This window comes from Miniopterus schreibersii (assembly GCF_964146895.1).
Source record: "Miniopterus schreibersii genome assembly, chromosome: 1".
Classification (NCBI taxonomy): domain Eukaryota; kingdom Metazoa; phylum Chordata; class Mammalia; order Chiroptera; family Miniopteridae; genus Miniopterus; species Miniopterus schreibersii.
In genome coordinates this window covers 178,630,301-178,652,541 of record NC_138101.1, presented here as the reverse complement: position 1 = coordinate 178,652,541, position 22,241 = coordinate 178,630,301, and the positions used below count along the sequence as shown (strand labels likewise).

The 22,241-nt window shown below is 47.6% G+C and overlaps 1 protein-coding gene across 7 annotated transcripts in view; it reads left to right on the top strand.

The window, feature by feature from the left end:
- Positions 1-22,241, top strand: part of SLC8A3 (solute carrier family 8 member A3) — a 163,883-nt gene that overhangs the window by 125,931 nt on the left and 15,711 nt on the right. For 6 of the 7 annotated variants that reach the window (XM_081121301.1, XM_081121299.1, XM_081121300.1 and 3 more), the window contains one exon: positions 21,552-21,655. The exons of the other annotated variant lie outside the window; for it this stretch is intronic. In XM_081121301.1, the coding sequence (XP_080977427.1) occupies positions 21,552-21,655 (104 nt within the window). The remainder of the gene's footprint in view (positions 1-21,551; positions 21,656-22,241) is intronic. 7 annotated transcript variants of the gene reach the window in all.

Below are 22,241 nucleotides of genomic sequence, written 5' to 3'. Positions count from 1 at the left end.
TCCAGTTTTCTGACCTGAAGCAGGTCCCTAATTTCTCTCCTCAGCTCCATTTCTCCTCTTCCTCAGTGACTATTTTCTGAGTCCCCATCAGGCGTATAGCAATTCTGGAAAATGTCCCCTATTCCCTTCTCTTAAATGCCATGCTCCTGGACACCACTTCCCTCTAGAGACCAAACACCAGAGAGAGATGGAAAAGTACTTTGAAAGTGTGTGCATGTGAGCAAAATGCTAAGTGTCCTGTCTGATGACTTCAGTGGCAAGTTTGCTCCTCTAGAAACTTGACTAGACAGAGTGTGAAGAAAAACTGAAAAGGCAGAAATGTGTTAAGCTTGGCTGAATAATGGCTGGCAGGGTAAAAAGATCAGGCAACCACCCACTCACAGGGTTTCTGTCCTCAAGGCCCAGAAGGTTGACAACAAGCATTGAAGCTACTCTTAATAGAGGGCATGCTGAAAAGGCAGCTTTACAGCCATGCTTAGGAGACAGGACAGGGAAGTTCATGAAACAGAGAAGATGCCCAAGCATGTGGGACACCACGTCCACCTTGGAAAGTAACCAAATGGTACGGTCTTATTCAGGATCATTTAATTAAAAACAGATTCAGTGATAAATGACCGTTGAATCTGTTTTTAGTGGTCAACAATCAAAACAGAAGTGAGTGCCCTGGCCGGTGTGGCTCAGTTGGTTGGGTGTCATCCCGGGCACTGAAGGGTTGCCGGTTCAATTTCCAATCAGGACACATGCCCGGGTTGCAGCTTGATCCCTGATATGGGGCATGCAGGAGGCAGCCGATCCTCTTTCTCTCCCTCTCTTTCTAGAAATCAGTGGAAAATCTTAAAAAGCAAAACAAAGCCAGCAGTGATATACATTGAGCATTTTGTGCTAAGCAGTTTGCAGGAGAGTATCTCACTTAATTCTCATGTCACCCTTTTACAGATGAGAAAATTGAGGCTTAACTAGGTAGTTTTCCCAATGTTATCCAGCTATTAGTGGCAGAGCTGTGACTCAGACATAGGGCAATCTCACAGCAAGATCTCTGCTCTTCTCTCGTGCATTGTGATATACCTGGTCCATTGAAATGGACCATCTTTATACACTGCTTCTGGTACTTCAGAATGCCCAGGTCTGGATTGGGTAAAGCTCATAGGCAGGGAGGAAGAACAGAGTTCTGAAAAGATCCCGGGCCTCCTTAGCTGAAGACTGAGACTAATCCAGGCAGTGCCATCTACCAGCTGTGTGACCTCAGGCAGATCCCTTCACTCCTCCCTCTCTCAACCACACCCCTCAAAAGGGAGTGATTGTAACTGCATGGACCTCACTAGGCTGTTGTGATGATAAAATGAAATAACTCTATAGACAGAAGTGCCCAGTGTCAATGCAAAGGATTATTGGCACTCCCTACCTTTCAGGTATTAGAAATTGTTACTAGGCATCTGGGAACATGAAACATGGTCAATTGTCTGCTAACTGGTGCTATAGTTAATTTTGGCTTCACTCTTTCACTTCCTTCTCCCAAACCTAAGACATATGTCAACTCCCTTCCCAATAGGTTTTGTATTCCTTTGGTAGAGAGGAAGTAGACCAAGATGCCCCAAAACTAACCTCATAATTCCATTCTCAGCAATAATAAAAATGGGGTCCCCGATAACTGCCCTATTCACCCCACAAGGTAGTCAGGAAATAGTTATGAATGGGAGAGCATTTCATAAACAGTAAAGAGCTATGCCAAGAGAAGAAATCTCAATTAGAGAGGGCTCCATGCTTCAGGGGTGGATTCTTGGAAAACCAATCACTCTACATATATGGCCAGAATCTGAGGGAGATTTGGGGAAGGGGAGCAAGGTCATTCTCCAAAATGGAACAGTAGGAACCAGTCATGTTGAATCTGAACTTATGAAAATGTTAGAACCAGAATCAGCCAACTTCCTTTGGATCGTGAGCCCGCACCAGGAGTTATGGCTAGGTCATGTCTACTTCCTGCCCCACTTCCCCTCTCCCACCCTACTCCTCCCTCCCGGACCCCAGGACGATTGATAAGTAGAGTAGATTATGATCCCGGGAAATCGTGCAAGTGGGAAGGGAAGAAATGTATTCAAGAGCATTTCCACCTACATTGAAATTGCACAGGAGGCTGGTGAATTCAGGCTGCCCATCCTTACCTCCCCCTGTGTACACAGCTCCTTGGCCTCCTTTAATTAGGCCTTGATGACTCAAATGAACCTCACTCTCCCAAGTGCTGGAGAAACAGAGAGGTGTACAACATGGCCATGTCCCCGTGGGGCTCACAGATCAGTAAGGATGAGAGAAGACAGAGATTGTGGGTTCTGGGTGCCAAGTGCTTGCTACAAACAGGAAACAGCACCAGGCTCAGAGGAGGGAGAGGCCCTATGGGCCAAGTCACTGGGGAAGGTTTCTGGAGGATATAGGTTCTGTCTTACAGGCAGGATTTACATAGCAAATGTGTTGCAGTCCTTTGTCGTTGGGAGTTTTTTGTGAAGGGGGTTGTAAATAAAAATTTTAAAGACAATTTTAAAAATGCAATCTCCCGAAAGAGCTGGAAGCAGCAAGGGAGAAAACTGGGGAAATGACTCTCTTGGAAACATTTCTTCACTTATCCAGTGCTGGATCACCCAGGCACGGCTAAGTAGGGTTGTCCCCCCCCAACCCCCAGCCCAAAATTTAAAAAAAATGGAAACAATTTGAAATTTAAAAAAATATATCATGGGAGCTTAATTGGAGTTCTTACACTTATTTTATGGGTTAGTTTAGGGTAAGAGTTTACATAGTCTTGGGAATCGGACCGCTGGGATCAAATTCCAGTTCTTTCACTTTCTAGCTGGGTAACGTTGGGCAAAATCAACTTAACTTCTAATAGTCTGTTTCCTTACCTGCAAAATAGAGATGCTGATGGTTCTGGGAAAGATTAAATGAGGTATTTGTGTAAATTAAAGCACAGTGTCTGGCCCAGAGAAAGCTATTGCTTATAGGGGAGGGGGGCATCCTAAAGTCTCCAAACCTAGAGGAGCTAAAATCTTAGTCCAGCTCTGACTGCCCCTTCAACAGCAGCACTGGGACCACCTTCCTTTGTCATACAGTTCTCTCAACCCTCCCGAGAGTACAAAATCAAGCATTCATGTCTTTATATGTTTTTCCAGACTTTGTGCTTGGCCAATAAATATATTTTCAGTCCAAATCTCACATGCTTCTTTGGGACTTTTCACCTGATAAACATCCCTTGTGTGTTCTTGAGTAAGGTGCCTTCCTCCCTACCTCCACCCAGAGCTTCCTTGGATTGACATCTGCTCTGTTAGGCATCACGATGACTTTACTAAGGTCCGACATGGCTGTGGCGTCATTTGGACCTTGATGACCAGTTTGTAGCCTAGAGCCCAGAGCTCAAAACCCGCTGAGGCCCAGAGGGCAGTTAGAAAACCAATAAAAAGCAGTTCAGCCTGATTGTTTTGGGATGCCTGACCCCAGGCCACTACAAATGAGCGTGAAGGATCAGAGATGAAAAGAGAAAGAGGTGATGCAATGAATTTCCATCTCTCAACTTTCTGACTCAGGAATTGCAAGTTTACCTGCAGTAAAGTTAGTATTTATCAGAGCCCCCTGAGGCGTTTGTCTATATGTAATTTCCTAGGCACCACCCCAGAGCTACTGAATCAGAATCTGGGATGGGGGCCTGGGAATCAGCCCTTATACAGTTAACCCTGATGTTTCCAATATGGGTGCTTCCACCACTACCTTTTGAGAAGCGCTGCCTGGAGAAGTTGGGAGGAGAGGTTGTCCAAGGGGGACCCTCTACTTCAACCTCGGCACCTGTGCTTTTCCCAGCTGGGCTGGGCCACACCTCTCTGTGGACCGCCTTCTTCGCACACATTTTCTTTGGCTTTAAAAAAAATTGGTTTTAATAGCCATTGGTATATTGCAAAGAGCATTAGGTTTGGAATCCAAGTGGCCTGTGTCCAAATCCCTGCTCTGCCATTTACCAGCTGTGTGACCTTGGGCAAGTTCCCAACCTCTCTTGTGTCCTTTCCTTGTGTGAATATACTTTGACCTCATCATGGCATTTTAAGGAGCCAGTGAAACGATGTGTGTGACTGCCTCAGGAGCACTAGGTTTTACAGTGCAGGTTCTTAACATCAGCACTGAGTCTTCCATGGCCACACTCAAATCTGGTGAGTATACGGAGCTTAGCACAAATCAAGGAGCTTCTCTTCCTTCCTGCCCTCGTGTGGCTTTGGTTCCCCATGGACTGAGTCCATGATGACACTGGGCCCATAATGTGGCTCCGCTGTACCCCACTGTTTTTTCCTCCAAGCCCTCAGAGCTGAGTGAGACAAGAGCTTCCCCACTTTCCTCCTGGGGAGAAGTCTGGTGTGACATCTTCCAGACTCCAGCATTACGACGTCATTACTCCACCCAACCCTGTTTGCTGTCTCCTGACTCTGTTGATAGAGAAACCACTTGAGGGAGGCTCCAGGAGCCAAGGACGTGGCTGGGCCAGAGGCAGGAGCGATCTTCGGCAGTCAGGCCTCTTTAGCTCCTTTTTTCTGAGGAGCCTTTACTAGGCAGTGCCTCCCCGTCTCTTGGTGGCGTCTCCTGATGGAATGCACAGACAGGGGTCCTCAGAGAGCACCCGCTCACCAGCCAGACCCACTGATCTTCACGGCCGAGCTCCATTCTTCCTTTCAGGCCGTCCTCCCCTCTTCCAGCCTCACTGTCACCATAGCAACACAGTGGTGTAAAAAATAAGAGAGCTAAGGCATCTAAATATAGTCTGAGTCTGTACACTTCCAGCATGGGGCCTAAAACGTAGGGGGTGACAGCTAGAAGCATCCAAAGGAAGAGTGACAGCCAGGAGGAATCAGAGTCAAGGAAGGGTCGAGCATAGAAGGGAAGGACAGGGAACAGTCATTTACTGAGCCTGCGGCCTGTGTCTTCTCATTTAGCCCACACCACCCAAGGTGGCTTCTATCTACGCCATGTCACTACTGAAGACGCAGAAGCTCCAAGAGGCTAGGAACTTGGTCAAGGTCACACAGCTGTAAGCAACAGAGCTCAGACTTTTAACTCACATCTCCGGGACCCCAGAGTTTCTGTTTCTCCTACCATATCACAGACATAGGTGCAGGCGAGAGAGTTGACTGGGGATGCTGGGTTCTTGAGAAGGTCAAATAAGTAAGCTGAGGTCAGACCTCCACTAAGTTGTTGGACGACACTGGGCCTAGTGGGAGAGGAGGGCAGGGCAAACAGATGGCTTCTGCCTAAGAAAGCTCTGTATGCACCTCCAGGGCCGGGAGAGTGAAGGGGGCTGTTGGTGAGACTGGACGAGGATATGCAGTGGGCGTGGGGGCCCTTCTGGTGCCCTAGGGGGAACATAAGCCAATGCAATAAGAGCATGGTTGGAAACTACACCAGAGAATGCTCGCTGTGATTCATACTGTCCCTCATTCCCTCGTTTATTCATTCAACACATATTTTCATTAAGCATCTGACATGTGCTTCAGTCTGGAGATATGGAGACAACAAAAACAAATACAGCGTCAGTCCTCGTAGAGTTTAGACAGTGGGGAAGACAAATAAGGAAATACTTACACACTTGATTGGTTCTGTGATTCTTTGCCACTGTGAGAAGCACTGTAAATATGAAAGAGAAGAGCGCGCCTCCCTGATGGTATCAGTGGAAGCGAAGCACAGAAGCTCTTACCCATGAAAAAGCCCACTTGGTCAGCTTTAAAGGTAATGTGCATTTTCAAGGGGAACGGAGAGGCAGGGCTAGTAGCTTAACGTGGACCATGGGGCTGTGTGATCAGTGCACCCAGCAACACCCCCCCCCCCCGCCTTGTATCTTCATAATAATTGGGAAGCCCATCTGATAGCCATACAAACGGAGCTTTCACAACCCAACCAACTAAACCCAGATGCAGTCTGACAGTTAGGAAATGTGTTATGGCTTCTTCCTAGAGCCCTTGGTGGCATAAAACTGAGTGTGGATATGTAGACAAGGTGAGTTGTGCTATATGGTATTGGCTCCACGGGGTTGGCAGGGGCGGCACTGGGAAGAGCCTGGAAGTTAAGCAGGAGTGGGAGGGGAGGAGTAGATATGAAAGCTGTGAATTTCTGTGGATCCAAATCTTTTCCAAACTACCTGCAAGGCAGCAAATATGGGGGCCGCTGTATGAATGAGCTAGAATTAGATGATACAATGTATGTGGAGCCCTTTAGCTGTTCAGAGAAATGCTGTCTAAATACATAGTGTTTGCATCAAAGGTGACAATACAGTACTCTCTTTGTAGTGTGCTGCTCCCTCCCTGCCAGCTCTTTTCCTGGGATGCGGTGCAGATGAATGGGCAAGATCTGGGGAATGTGCTTTGGAATCCTTGATTAAAGCCCTTCCAGGCAGATGTAGAAGTTTACAGGTATTATATTACTGTCACTGTGGTTATGTTTTCTTTTATTGCCCTGGAGTGTCGCCGCCTTCCCTTTCAGGTGGACAGCTGTGCCTGACCGCCGCATGCCCTGAATGTCACCGGGAAGGCAGCAGCCCAGAGACGTGCAGCGTAAACAAACATGTTTCTAACGGAGGGTCCAGAGGCACTGTGGGCAGGCTCCTGTCATCCGGCCGTTGCTTCTCTGTGAACCCAGGCTTTCCCAAGCTCATTTTATTTCCACTTCTGGGACAAGAATATGCAAATGTCTCACTCCCAGTGAATATTGGCCGCAAACCTTTTGGCCCTAAACAGGATTGAGAGGTGGGAACTGGAGGAAGGGCAGATTTGTTCTCTAAGGGAAACAGACTCTCTCCACCACCTCACCCAGTCCGGCCAACAGCTTAAGGGAGCATAGCTCAGAAGAAGTGGTTGTAGTGAGGATGGGGGGGGAAGGGGCTTGAGAAATTACCACTGATCGGGACTACAAAATCAGATTCTCCCATCTGGGGGGGAGGGTGTGAATGGGAGCTTATCTGTCAATAAGAGCAGCCAGGATCAGGCTGGAAGGGAGTGAATTCGAATGCTGCTCCCACCTACTTGACCCCTCGTGGAGAACTCCTCCTCCAAGGTTGAGGAGCCTTTTGTAGGACAAATCGGCACCATTGGATCTTCCTCACATACTCCCCTGGAGATGAGACAAGACCCTTGAAGGCCCTTCTCTAACTAGTGGGATGAAAATATGCAAATAAACTGCCTCTGCACCCACCCTCTGAGCTCCCGCCCCAGGAGAGCAGGAGGCCAGTGTAGGGTAGTGGGGAAGGTTACCCTCTACAGGGCAGGCAGCTAACATGGGGCAGCAGGTGCAGGAGAAAGATAATCCCCATTTCCAAACAGACTTCCTAAAGACAAGCCAAGGGCAATATGCAGGGGTAGGAAAATGAGGAATGACGTTGAGGAAATGCACGGCCTCCTCTCCCGGCTCACCGCTTTGTCTGTAATTCTTCCTCAGGCCAGACCATGGAGCTCAGAAATCTCCCCGCCTGCTTCCAAACCAGCACTTGTCAAACCCCTAACTATCTCACCCTCCTCTGACCCTATCCTGGAAACTAGGGAAAGAATAACCCTTTTATTGGTTGCTCCAGTTTTAACTTAACAGACTGTTGTCAAGTTAAGTGACATTTAGGAGTGCTTATTTTTTTAATGTTTACATATTGTATTGAGATATGACTGACTTGTAACATTATGTTAGTTTCAGGTGTATAACATCATGATTTGATGTGTGTGTATACGGCGAAATGATCAGCACAGTAAGTCTAGTTAAAGTCCAGCACTACACATAGCTACAATTTTTATCTTGTCACGAGAACTTTTAAGATCTACTCTCTTGGTAATTTCCAAATATGCAACACAGTATCATTAACTGTAGTCACTGTGCTGTACATCACATCCCGGGGCTTATTTGGAAGTTTGTACCTTTTGACCCCCTTTAATCATTTGGCCATCCCCTACCCCTCGCCTCAGGCAACCATCAATCTGTTCTCTGTATCGATGAGGTGCTTTTTTCCACATGTAAGTGAGACCATACGGTATTTGTCTTTCTCTGTATGACTGCTTATTATATTCAGGTTACTATGCTACGGGTTTTACTTGCATTGTCTCATTTAACCCTCTCAAAACCTTATGAGACAAGCTTCATTATTGCACCCATCTTTAGGTAAGGAAACTGAGGCTCTGAGAGATTTAGGAATTTGCCAAAAGTCATGAAACTTTTTAAGTGCTGAATCCAGATAGCCCTGACTCTAGGGCCAATGCTCTTAACCGCTAAACGACAGAACAAATCATTATTTTTATGGCATCAGTCACCGGGAACAACAGTGGAGAATACGCTTCAGTGAAGCTGTGACTGAATAACTGAGGTGACAGCAGCCAGGTTCATGCATGTTTTGAAGGCCAAAAGAGCTTAGATTTGTTTGGGAAGGAGAAGGGAGCAATTGAGGTGGTCTTTTTGTAAGAATAGCCCAACAACAGTGCTCTGAAGAATGTGGGTAAGAACTGAATCAGGGAGCCCAGCCCGGGTCTGACACAGCACTCCTGCCAGTATAATCACATGTTAAGTGTCAAGTTAGGTGCTGCAGTCAGTGCCTGGGTCAAATTCTGGCTTTACCATTTAGTGGTATTCATTAATCATTTATTCATTCACTGAACAAACATCTAGAATTGGGCACCACCTTTATGCCACAGACTGTTCAAGTCCTGGTAAAAAAGACAGTCATGGTTTCTGCTCTCAAGGGGCTTGTTTTCTGGTGGGGAAAAGAGACCATATACAGATAAACAAATAAACAAAGCTAAAAACAAGCAGGGCGCTGGATGGAGAGTAGCTGGAGAGCCAGTCCGATGGGCTGGGCAAGGAAGTAATACATAAGCTGAGATGTTTAAAAAAGACCTGGAGATAAGAATATCTGGAGGAGGAAAGTTCCAGACAGAGGAGACAGCTAGTGCAAAGGCCCTGAAGCAGGAAAGAGGTTGATGCACTGGAGAAACAGAAAGAAGGCAAGTTCAGCCAGGGCAGAGGGAATGGAGGAAGGGTGGTAGCAGGTGAGCTGGGGCAAGCACGGCTGAGCTCAGCAGGCTCGATGGGGTTCTCAGTGTGGTTCTAGACCAGCGGCGTCCGTCTCACCAGGGAACTCATTTGAAATGCAAACTCTCAGGTCCCACACGACCTCCTGAATCAGACACCCTGGGGATGGGGCCCAGCACTTCGTGTTTTATCAAGCCCTCTCGATGGTTGTGAGTAAGCTAAAGTTTCAGAACTCCTGGGCTAGATTATACAGTTTTCATTTTATTCTAAGTGCAGTGGGAACCAACAGAGGGTTTAAGTGGGGGGAGTGGTATGTGTTGATTTTCTTTAAAAAATATTAAATGCACTCTGGCTGTTGAGAGGGGAGTGGATTGTAACAGGGCTAAAGAAATGGAAGCAGGGAGCCAGATGAGGGGGCTGCTGCCCTGTACGGCCCCGTGAGGCATTCCCGTTGACTAGGATGCGAATGGAGCCCACTGCATTTGTGCAGGGCTGCAGCTCTGGCTCAGTGTGGTCCCTGATTGATTCAGTCAAGAACATGTCTGTAGAATCAGCTAGTCTTCCATGTTGTTAAGTCTCTAATTGAAGGATTTTCTCCACCCAGCCCAGGGACAGTAATCTTTCCTGAACTTGCTATTTACCGGGATCTCTAGGAAGTATCCACCAGAATTATGGGCTCTATAAGTGCTCAAGTGGACAGGGACTTAAAGTGGAAGGCAGGAGCATTGACAGTGCTTGACTCGGGTCCTTAGGAGCCAGCTCTTCTCCCTTCCTAATCATCAGAAGATTTTTCTCGGACCTCAAGTTATGGCAATACAATACAAACTTCTCTCCTTTCTGCTTAGATCAAAATCATCCTTAAAAAAAAAAAAGAGAGATACGCAGCAGAGAGAGAAAGCAAGACAGAGAGACCCAACACCTCCAATGCCATGATTCAGATAACCAGCCATTTGTTCTCTTCAGCTCTGGGAGCAGACACGCTGTTAAATAAAATGGTTTTCTAGATTATTCTCACCGCCTTCCCAAGGAGGGATTTATCAGCTTCATGCACAGAAACTGTTTATTCCCAGACCACTGGTGGGTTCTTAAAGTTTCCTCTCTTGACTTAGAAGAGGGAGAGAACTGGAGCTGTGACTCGCCCTCCCTTTCCCCCACCAACTCCACTGGGATGACATAGGGCAAACTCAGGGCTCCAACAGGGCTGTGAATAACTGAGTCTCATATAGAGCTGAAACCTGCACAGGCCCACTGCTGTGGGGGTTGGAAATTTAATACCCCTTTAGAATAACTAGGCGAGGCTCCTACAGAGACTACTCTCCTGAAGGCCAGATTTTCCCTCTGAGGTACAGTGCAGTGTTCCCAACCCTCACCCCACCCATCAGACCCCCACTCACATGCATGCACACTCAGTCAGGAGGAGGGAGCACTCCCCACCATGGGAAGCAGAGAGGAAGAGTGGTCTTTACTGTGGCTTGAAGAGATGAGAGCGCTCTTGTACTAGCAGAAAAACTGTGCTTAGACAATGGATGAGCATGTTAAACTGCCCTGTGTGTGAGCGTGCGCACACGTTTATCTTTGCATGGTGGCCACAAGCAATAGTCAAGCTTAGGAGCCTCCTTGAGGCCTGTGGCATTCTCAAACCGAGGCCGATTTGAGCTGCCTGGGCAATGTGAGTAAGTTGATTCCCTCCATGGAGACACTAAATTTCCTAGAGCTTAGTATTACTCACTACCCCGTGGAAATTCCACATCAGCAAACTAAGGGGAGGGGCGAAAGAGATGCTTTCTGTACATGTTCACACCACTAGATTGTAAGTTTCATGATAGAAGGAATATGCTTCTGATAAATAATGGTGGATGGGAGGGCAGATGGATAGATGCATGGACGCTGAAGAGAGCTCCCAATTCTGAGGATGAAGGGCTTCATCTTTATCGTCTCTGAAAGGGTGGAGAAGATAAAAATTTGTCATTTAAAATCTTTTCTACCCTGCAGAGCTGCCATGCAAGGTATGACAGCCTTCAAAAGGAAGGGCACCTGCTTTAGAAGGCTGCCTTTAAAAAAAAAATTAAAAATCTCCTTACTTTGCCCTGACCTTTAGGAAATAGAGCGAGAGGCCCCTTTGGGGTTTTTGACACCACTTTGCCTCTGACCACATCTTGAAGGCTAGGTCCACAGTCATACAGTCATCTCAGATGCCCTCTTCCCTTCAGCCAAAGGTAAGAAGCTCTGCAGGCATTGAGAAAGGGGATAGTTAGGAAAGCCAGGAGATGGGCATGAGCTACGGTGCCCAGTTACGAGCCCAGACGTTCCAGAATGGACAGAATCAGCGTCAAGCCCTCGAATACGTGGGTGTGCGCCTGTGGACGTGCCCAGCGGTCAGATCTGAATTGTCAGTGGAGACAAAATGTGCTTGTGGGTTTTCTTTGGTCAACCCAACTAGTCACAGGTATGGAGAAGCTGCAAGCAGCAGAGGGCTCATCTGAAGAGTCCAGAATAGATGACAAACGAGCAAGGATCATGATCCTTCGTACACACTCATATACCCTTCCCTCCTGCTTTGTACCTTCCTGCTGCTCATCCACCCACCTGACCCACCTCCTGCTGCAGGAAGTTCTTCAATAAGATCCATCTCTCTGCCTTAGCCTGTCCCATATGCCTGTTGGTTCAGGCATGTATTTGGAACAGTGAATCAGGCAAGTCTGCCAAGCAGGTCTTCTGCCTACAGTTGTGCCAGTTGTGCACTGCATGAAGACCCCCGAGTGGCGGCTGAAATCCAGCCAGTGCTCTCTGTGCCAAGCCCTGCACCCTAACATGTTGCTCTGCAAGCCAGAGGAAGGCACCTGGGATATGTACCAAGTGGTATCTTTTCTCAACCTTGCACAAAGGTGTTATACACCTAGCTGTGGCCCTGCCATCAGGACGGAGTATTCTGATTACAAAATAGATACTGCAGGACAGTTCCAAGAGATATCTGGCTCAGTTCCTGACTTCATAAAGTAAATAAGCCTCCCATGTTAGCTGGCTATTGCTGTGTAACAAATTGTCATTAACTTCAAGGCGGAGCACAATACCCACATGTTATCTCACAGTTCTGTAGCTCAGAAGTCCAGGCATGGCGTGGCTGGGTTCTCTGCTCAAGGCTGAAGTCAAGGCATTGGCCGGCAGGGCTCTTATCTGGAAGCTCTGAGAAAGTGTCTGCTTCTGAGCTCCTTAAGGCTATTACCAGAATACTATCTCTTGTGGCTTGAAGTCTGAAGGGCCCTGTTCCTTGCTGTCTGTCACCCAAGGGCCACTCTGTTCCTAGAGGCTGCCTACACCTGTTCACGTGACACGTGGATCTTCAAACTAGAAATAGCGTGTTGAGACCTTCTCGAGCTTGGAAGAGATTGATGCACAAGTCCCTCTGGCTTTCCCTTCTTCAGCCAGAGAAAGCTCTCTGCTTTTAAGGGCCCATGTGAATAGATCAGGCCCAGCTGGATGATCACCCTATTTAAGGTCTGCTGTGTCATATGACACTGTAGCATATAACGTTATGGGAGCAACATCTTATCATAGCCACAGGTTCCAGGGATTCGGGCAGAGCATCTGTAGTGAGACATTTTAGAAAGTCAACCTAACAGCTTCCTCATTCACCCACGTTTCTTTTAAAAGACAAACCTTCGAACCTTTTCTCCCCCACAGAGGCTCACTTGAATAAGCACATTAATACCTTACTCTATCAGATAGTGACCCATTTTGAGCAAACATAGCATGTGGTAAAATAACTTGTAAATCAGTCAGAACTACCTTTCCCATCTCAACCTCCCTCGCACATTTTGGCAGAATCTGACATCGTCAGTAGTATGTTGGAAGTGGCTCCCACCAATTCACAGGAGCTGATTGTTAAGTGTCTAGGAATTTTGCAGGCTGGTTGTTAAAACTATTAGTAGCTTAAAACTGACTCTAGTGGGAGTATTTACACTGTGGAAGGCAGACACCCCAAATCAGGGCTCCCCTTCCAACCCTCTAGACAGCTGGTTTACCAGCAGACCACTGGGTGTAGACCTTTATAGGTCACTACTTGACCTCAGGTAGCAGGCAGGAATCCTTTCTATGGCCGTTTGCATGCATGGTCATCATTTTACTGTTTTTTGGTGTGTTTTTTTCATTTTACTTTTTAATACCACCAGAAATGGGGTGATCCCTCTCTTCTAAGCCGGTTCACCTCACTGATGTAATGGTATGTGGTAGAGTTGCACTTGCCTTCCTTCCAGTGGCCCCAGGCCCGGAACCATTCAGAGGGAGTGTCATCTCCCCCTGGACAATCTCTCCTCCAGATCCACATATCAGATCCCAGTCAGAAGCACAATCTTTAGAGCCACGCTGTCTGAATTCACATCCCAGCTCTGCCACTTATTTAGTTACAGTCTCTTAAGTTTTCTGGGCCTCCGGTTCCTCATTTATAACATGGGGAGAAAAATAGTATCTACCTCGCCAGCTCTGGGGAAGATTAAATGAGATAATATGTGAAGAGAGAGTAGCCCCTTGCCTGGCATGTTCCCACCTCACGGGTTTGCTGTGAAGATGACATGAATGTTAGTAAAGTGCCTGATAGAACAGTGCCTGACACAAAGCAAGCGCTATATAAATGTTAGTAAATCCATTCAAAATGTGGTATTTAGGCCCTTCATCCTAGTCACCCTACTCGGTGCACCTGGTGTCCTTCTCAAAACGTAGTGTCAGAATGGGCCTAACGACTCCAGCCTTTGGTTGAAATGCTACATGTTGATTCCAGGCGCCCCTTCCCTGACTGGTGATAGCGTTCAAGCAGCTGCTGCCTTTCCCTTAAGTTTTTAACAGAGTCAGAGAGGCTTCTCCAAGGAGTCTTGGGCCCTGGAGTGGCAGCATGGGCAAGCTCTGGGAGCTTTTTGGAAAAGCAGACTCTCAGGCCCCACCCCAGACCTGCTGAATCAGGATCTTTGTTTTACCTAGACCCCTAGGGGATACATGCACACACCAACATTTGAGAAACGCTGTTTCCGTGGACCCGGTTTTCAAGAGAAAACATCGAAGCATCCGAAGCCTTCCCGTGAAACAAGGAGCCTTTCCCCCAGACCTTAGTAGGGGCTGGAGGGTGTCAGTGTTGGGCTGTCAGGATGTGGTTGGAAGTGGGAGGGGCGTTTCTGTCCTGGTTCAGAGCCAAAAACCCGCCAGGAGAAGAGATGGGAACTGCTGGTGCCCAGCAGGGAAGATAAAGAATAAAAAAAGAACGCAATACAACTGTGAGGCTTCCGAAGGCTCCCCGGCAAGGCTGGAAGCTCACCACCAGCTCTGCTCTGCAGCCCAGGGTCAAGAAGCAGCCAGCATAAATTTAGAAACGATGGAAAGGAGCCTTCTTGCAGAGTCACTTCATAGGAACCAAGAGGGAAGAGGTCTCCGAGCCAGAGATTATTTAGAGATTACTTCTAGCAAGGGAGGGCCAAAGGGTTAGGAAGCCACCTACTCACACCGCAGTGAAGAGCCACATCCGCTTATTGTCTGCCGGTGCTGTCTGAATGTAAATGGGAGAATCCTGTGGTTCCTCCCCGTGGCCACAGCTCAGGCACGGCACCCAGAGTTTACCCACTTGCTTGTATGAGGTTCGCTATAGGAGTAATAAGAGACGTGCTAAAATCCCAGCTCTGCTGCTTACTAGCTGTGTGACTCCAGGCAAGTTACTGAAGTTCCCTGAGCATCTATTGTCTCATCTTTATAGAGGAAGTAATAATGGGTATGTTTCACGGTTTAAATAAGCATGAACTAAGAAAGTTCTCAGGGTGCTGAATATAATGTAAGTGCATGTATTATCTTACATCCCGTTGCATAAAGGGAAATTCCCAGGGACCTCCTCCAGTGCTGCGTTCATTCATCCATTCAACAGATAAATGCTGCTTCCTCCCCCTTTCAGCCTAGAGGAGCTCAGTGGTTGAAGAGCAGCTTCTCTTTGCAGTACCCTGAGGACCAGAGAGGCCCGATGGGGAATCGGGTGTCTTCAATGCAAAGAAATGTTCTGAGAGGCCAGCCAGGCAGCTCAGCAATGTGCTTTCTAATCCCTTCTGGGTTGTCGGTGGGGATCTCCCGGGAGCATATTTCCCTAGCGGCCTTAGCTGGGAATGCTGCAAGCTTCGACGCCTCGCTCAGCAGACGGCTCGGAGGAGAGGCAGGGGCAGTCCCGGAGCCTCGGGAAGCATTCCTGGCTCAAGGAGCAGCTGCTCGGGAGAAGCTGACCTCATGGCCATTTAGTAAGTGCCAGTGGGAAGGAAGGAGGAATTGGGATTAGGAGAGACATAGGGTTCAAAGACCCTAACCTAAACCCATGAGTTAGATCCTGGCTGGACAAATAGAGTAGGTGAATAAATAAGAATATATGTAGTTCAATGACATTGGGATTCTGGTCTCTCTGTGTCACTGAGAATCCTCAGGCATTCCATCAAAATAGCCTTCAAAATATTTTTTTTGTCCCTGACGAGTTATATTTTCACTATAAAAAGGAAAGTAGATTGGTTTTATGAAGCTCTCGGTGTATTAGGAAATTCACCATTAGTCACTCAGTAAAGTCATCATTGAGGGAGGGCCTCTATACCAGGCACTAGGACTAGAGTGGCAAATAGGAGACGTTTCCTGTCCTCTTGGTGCTTACAATCCAATGTGGACAGATAGACTATAAACAAGTTAGTTAACTAACTTCAGGCTGTGATTAGTGCACTGAAGGGAGTGAGCAGATGGAACATGATGGAAAGTGACCCATGGTGGAGAGGTAGAGATGGTGGGGAGGAGAGAGATCCAAGGAGGTAACGTGGCCATGGAGGGCCTCTCCAAGGAGGTGATGTACATGTGGAGGCTCAGAGGATGAGGGTAAGCACAGACCTGGACACGGAGAACAGCCAGGATGGTGCCCTAAGTGGGAAAGGACTTGATTTGAGGAACAGAAAAGGCCAAGGGGAGAATGTTATGAAGTCATAGAGGTCAACAGCACCTGTATGATACAAGCTCCTATAGGTCACTTAAGGATTTTGTTTTTACCCAATTATAAGGGGTATGATTGGGCCTGCATTTTAATAGATAACCTTGGTTGTTATGCAGGGAAGGGCTTGCAAGCAGAGGGCAAAGACAGGAGCAAGAAAATCTCTTAGGAGGCTATTGCAAAGTCCAAGGGAGAAGTAACGATGTTTTTTCCAGGTCTTGATAGCAGAGGGAAAGATGGTGGCAAATTGAATGGATTAGGGTTGGAGGAGGGGACAGGGGAGGAGGAGGGGTAAGGGAAAGGAAGGAATCAAGGGTGATTCCAGGTTTGGGGCTTGAGCTATTTGATGGACAATAGTGTCATTGACCTAAATGAGGAGAAATAAGTACGGAAAGAGAACTCAAGACCTGGCTGCTGACTCTGACTAAATTTGAATGTTCTTGGGCCTTATTTGTAGCTTGAGCCGAACTGAGAACTTTCTCAGTTTCCAAGAGCAGCAAGGGATGCCTCTGGGCTCCAGGCAAGGTGACACCTTACGTTCAAGCAGATGTGATGCCTTCCCCATGAACGATCTCAGTGAGGGAATCTCACACCTGCCCCCTCCACGCATGACACCCACCAACAAGCGGTTCCAGCTAGCTAACCCCAATTCCTCTTGCCACTGCTTAATGTCGGTCCTCATTCCCTGTCTTCAACTGACTTGACAGTGGCTTCTTTCATTCTGTTTATCTGCTCACTAAAAAATCACAAGACCACAAGTCATCGGCTATGTTTTATGACATGTGATCTGTCCAGCCCAGAGCTTGTTGCTGACAAGGGCACGAGGCCAGATTTTGGGAGATTATGAGAGTTGGTCTCCATGCTACCACCCTTCACAACCCAAGCCCTTCAACCCATTTGGGATCTAGCAACTTGTTTTAGCCAATATTTTCTCAACCTGACTTCTATTTCCAGCCTGCACCACATCTTGGGTCACCAGTTCTCTTTATTGATTTCCTCTTATTTTTTGACAATGATTGGAAGTGATAAGATTCCCTTATACATTGCTCTCAAACCACCAACCACGTCATACTGCTCTTGGTAACAATGGTTGCTACTTATTAAACATGTACTAGGGAACGTGCACCCTGTCAAGCATTCGCCATGCATTAGCTCATTTAAGAACACTACAAGATAGGTACCAGCATTCCACTTTACAAACGAGACCTGGAGAGCTTTAGCGAGTTGCCCAATGTCACCCAGCTAATGAGAGGAGGGGGCTGGATTAAACCCCAGGCATCAGTCTCCATTACTAATGCCACTGCTTTGGAGGAAGGAAGGCCAGTGTTGTGGCCTTTTGGAAGTTGAACACTCACCTTCCTGTGGTGGCTAGCCAGGCGTGTCTGTGACCGGGGGCGGGGGGGGTGGGCTAGTGAGGAGGGTATGGAATCCTTGTTTTTGAAGCATTGGGCACTGGGGACCAGAGTGTATTAGTAACAGCTATAGATTCACTTTAGGAGCAATGGACCTACACGTGCTTCTACAGGATTGACACCGTGGACAAAGGGAGCTCTGTAGACACCCAGCCCTAATGGTGATTTGAAAAAGCCAGGAGAGCAGAGAGGTTGTCCCAAGTCAGAATGTAAAGATAGTCCTACTTTATAACAGAGGGTAATGGGAGGGGCTGAAGGGCTTAGTCACCTCTCCAAAGGCCGGTTCTCTGGCCTTTGGGGCATGCACACAGGTGGTTGAACAGGGTTTCTGCATGGTACCTTGCTTCCCACTGCTGAGGGGGAGACTCAGCTCCATGCCTGCCCCCGTCCAGCAATGTCTCATATGCCCTGGGACAGGCCTAAACATCTCGACTGGGGCCCAGTCCTGAAATGTCCCCATCATTAAGCAAAAGTTGGAAGAGGCCTGGCCCTGATCTGTCTTCATTTTTAAAGCTCTTAGTAATATTTAAAAAAAATAAATACAAAACAGGGTTACTAAAATTGGCTTATATTTCCCAATGTTTGAATTAACAAAATAACACCTTTTAATATAAAAAACCGATATAATTGTGCTGGTCATAATATCACTGTAGGATTTATAAACTCATCACAATTCAATGTGACCTGGTCAGTGTAGCCCTGTGGCTGTGAAGCTCATTTGGAGAGAGCCTGGGTCGTTTTAGAGGCCCATTGTGAATTCCCAGAATGTGCAACTTGAGCCTCCCTGTCACAGTCACTGCCCCAGAGAAAGGGAGACATCCTACTATTTTTAAGCAAGGCCACCCCCCACCCCTTTTCTATAAAATAAAGCTTTCAGATCAACATCAGCTGATTTTAAAAGTAAAAAAAATTTTTTAATTCTCCCCTGTCCCAAAAGCAGGAGTAAGGAAGCAAACGTTATGGGAGAACCTAAAGGCCTTGGCCGTGACATGTGTATTATTTCCTTGCTCTTGAACTGCCCTGGGATGGTATAAGCATTGTTCAACCTGCTTGTGGACCGGTTAAAACGTTTGTCCAAGGACACATAGCAAATCTGGAACCAGAACCCAGAACCTTTGACTGTAAAGCCTGTGCGTGCTCCAGTATTCACGTCTGGCCAGGCCACGGAGCCCCACCAAGCCCAGGAGGAGCCCAGTGAGGCTGGGAGGGGGCTGGGGCAGCCCCTCTCCTTCATGCCCCCGTGGTATTGGGGCAAACTTTGACCTTTCTGGACCTTTCACTGTTTCCTTCTCTTTCTGTTTCTTCTCCAGGCTGGCTTGCACCCCTCCGCCCGCCCCCTATCCCCCCCCACTCCTTGCTTATGATACTTATTTTTCCATCCACAGCAAAACAATTCACATCAAGGTAATTGATGATGAGGCCTATGAGAAAAACAAGAATTACTTCATTGAGATGATGGGCCCCCGCATGGTGGATATGAGTTTTCAGAAAGGTGTAGTACCCTGTCCTCCACACTAACCCTAACATGCTTCTCTCCTCTTGTTTCTTTCTTTCTCCATCTGTCCCTTCCTCCCCTTTCTTGGATGTCTCTGGCTCGCTTTCCCTTGTTTCCTTTCTTGTTCTCTCTTTTCCTCTCTCCCTCTCCTCTCTTTGCTCCCAGCTGTGTCCTAACATCTGCCAGCCTGTCACATGGTATCCATAAGAGGGATGCTCAAGAGCCAATGGTAATTTCTGTAAGATGGGGAAACAGATATGGGGAAAACAGAGAGAGAGAGACAGAAAGAGACAGAGACAGAGAGAGCCAGCCACAGCCCTGAGAGTATCATATGTGAGGCTCTCTGCTTCTCCTGAATGGCTTAATGTACAGGAAAGAAAAAGACCAGGTAGCACAGCACCAGGCAGGATGGCAGCCCTTGGAAACTCGTCCAGGCTCTCAGCACGGATTTCCATGGGACAGCTATTCTCAGGGCTGTGCTTATAGTCCCTGGGCATCGAGAATCAATGTATTTAGATTTAGGTTCTGTTTGTGGTTCATCCCATTACCCAAAGCAGGCCATAGGAGCCATCTTACCTGTCACATCCCTGCTACCAAGGTGTGTTTCTCTCCCTGACCTTGATTGAGCTGAAAGTACAGGTTTGAATTCCAGGTCTAGGTCAAAGGCCTACCTGCAGGACTCTGTTCTCCCTATTAGGGGCCTCTAGCTATGGAGGAAGACAGTTACAACAGTGGGAAAGAGGATTCTGACCTGAGGGGAAGCTTCTCCAAGAAGTCACAGGCCTCCTCAGAGTGGATGAAGCTTTTGCCTCCAACTTAAATGTCCCCGTACACTCCAGACCTCTTAATAGGCAAGTCAGAAAATCATCTTCTGGATAAATGATACTGTGGAGGGATAGCTGTCAGTATTTGAGGCAACATGCCTTCCCTGGCCGAGCTGTCAATCATATCTGTCCAGGCCATGCCCATCGTCGCAGAGCAGCCCATTTCCATCCCACAGCAGAGTCCCCACAGTGGGGAAAACCAGCCAGGCTTACATCTTGTAGACAGCCCCAGGGTCTGGGGCACAGAGAGAAATTACCAGAAAATGCTTCTTGATAATCAGTGAGCTTTGTCTTTTTTGGACACTGAGCAAGGTGTCCAAAAAAGTGCTAGAAATGTGACCCAAAAATATACTCATAAAACACACACACACATCAGCAAGTCCTATCCTAACAAACCAACTCAGATCAGCCTACCATTTCATAGGTAGCAAAGATGAGCCTCTCTTTAGAATGAAACAGGAACATGAGAGACTCTGATGAGATATTTTAGGCTGTTTGTTAGCACTTCTTTACCCTTTGGAAAGCATTTAGGTCCTGAGAGAGAGGAAGAAAGAGGGGAATCAAGGCTCACTATTGGGACCCACCAACCTCACTTGGTTCCATGAAGGTCCAGGAGAAGTCACACAGTGAGATCCAAGCCCACATAGCAACTTCTCCAGTGATGATAGGCCTGAGCCAGCCTCATGCCAGTGTTCCAAGGGGAGCAATTTTCAAGAAAACTTTGATTTCCTGATGATTTGTTCTTAAAAGACACAATGCTTTGTTGAGATACCCAGAAATGAAGAGAAACCTCCGTCACCTTGTCTCTCTGGGCCCCAGACTCTGGGGCTGTCTACAAGATGTGAGCCTGGCTGGTTTTCTCACTGCAGGGATTCTGCTGTGGGATGGGAATGGGCTGCTCTGCGACCATGGGCATGGCCTGGACAGATATGATTGACAGCTCGGCCAGGGAAGGCATGTTGCCTCATGTCCCTTGTCTAATGATAGTCAGCACTGAAGGAAGCCAGCCTTGGGACACATCACCCTGATATGACAGATGCCCAAAGGTGATTTAAAGTGTGATGGTTTACATAACTTTCTTCACACTTTCCCAGGAGTGCATCAGCTATAAATATTAAAGGAGTCCTACATCATACAGTGATTAAAAACACACTTGTTTTTGTTTACACCATGAAAGCCCTGTGAGATAAAGAATGGGATCGTAGAATTCCACCTTCCTTGCTTTCTCTCTCTCTCATTTCCCTTCCCTATACTTTCCTTATAAAATTTTTTCTATGAGGCTCACACAAGAAGTGGGTATAAACACAAGGAAGGGAAACAAGTCCCTAGCTAGGTAAGTGTTGACATATTTCCTGTCGTAGAAGGGGCCTGGGGCATTCCCAATGGACCAGTGGTTTGCCTGCTGCCTAAAGTAAGGCCACTGCTACCATGTGACACCCAGGGGAATGTGCTTCCCGACTCACTTCCTACTAACCATCCGCAGGATCTAAAGTGACTCCTCCCCACATCAACCCCTCCTCCCCTCCCATCCCCTTGCTCTCCTCCTGGACCCCTTTCTTCTTTTGGCCCACTTTTCTTTGCCTCCTGGACCCCTTTCCCTCTCACCCATAAGGACAACTATGACCAAGGAGACAAGAAAAGCTAAGACCATTTTTTTAAAATATAAGAACAATCCAGTCCACCTTAGTCCTGTCAAAGCCACCTGGCGGGACGGGCTGCATGTGCCAGGAGTGATGGGGGATGATTTTAAAGGCTGTGCTCCGAGTGACCAACCAATTTGCCGACCCAGTCGACACACACTCTCTCTCTTGTTGTCCCTACAGGAAAACCATAAGGGTTAAAATAGTAGATGAGGAGGAATACGAAAGGCAAGAGAATTTCTTCATTGCCCTTGGTGAGCCGAAATGGATGGAACGTGGAATATCAGGTGTGAGATTCTTTAAAAAAAATTTTTTAAAAAAACAACCAAAAGAGCACATTTTAAACAAGCTGAAGAGCAACAACAACACAAAGCAGCTCTATTTTTTCTCCCTGTTTCTTGTCCCTTTTGCTCCTTCCTCCTTTTGACCAGCAGACTTTTTCTTTATGACTCTTTCCCTCCTGTATTCTCGCTCTCACCCCGTTTCGGTGTCATCTCTGCCTCCTCGGCAGTAGCTTCTCTCCGATCCTCCTTTCCCACCTTCGGGCAGCCCTGCAGCCTCGGCGCCTCATTGCCCTCGCCAGTTACCTCCGCCTTGTGCTCCAGTGACCTGACTGCCACCGTCCCCTGCACTCTCCCCTGCAGCCCCCGCCCCCCAGTAACCTGTAAATGTGGGGGCTCCTTGGTGGGCGGGGAGGGGGGGAAAGAAAGGAATGTGACACCATGCATGCCGGTGCCCCCCCTCCCCTCCTGCCCCTCGCCCTCCAGCCTGGATTGAACGGGGGAGGGTCTGATGGGGCGGGGCCCTCGTTGCAATGATGCTTTGACCATTTTCTGCTGGTTCCCCAACCTCCGTTGAGTGCTTGGCAGGTTA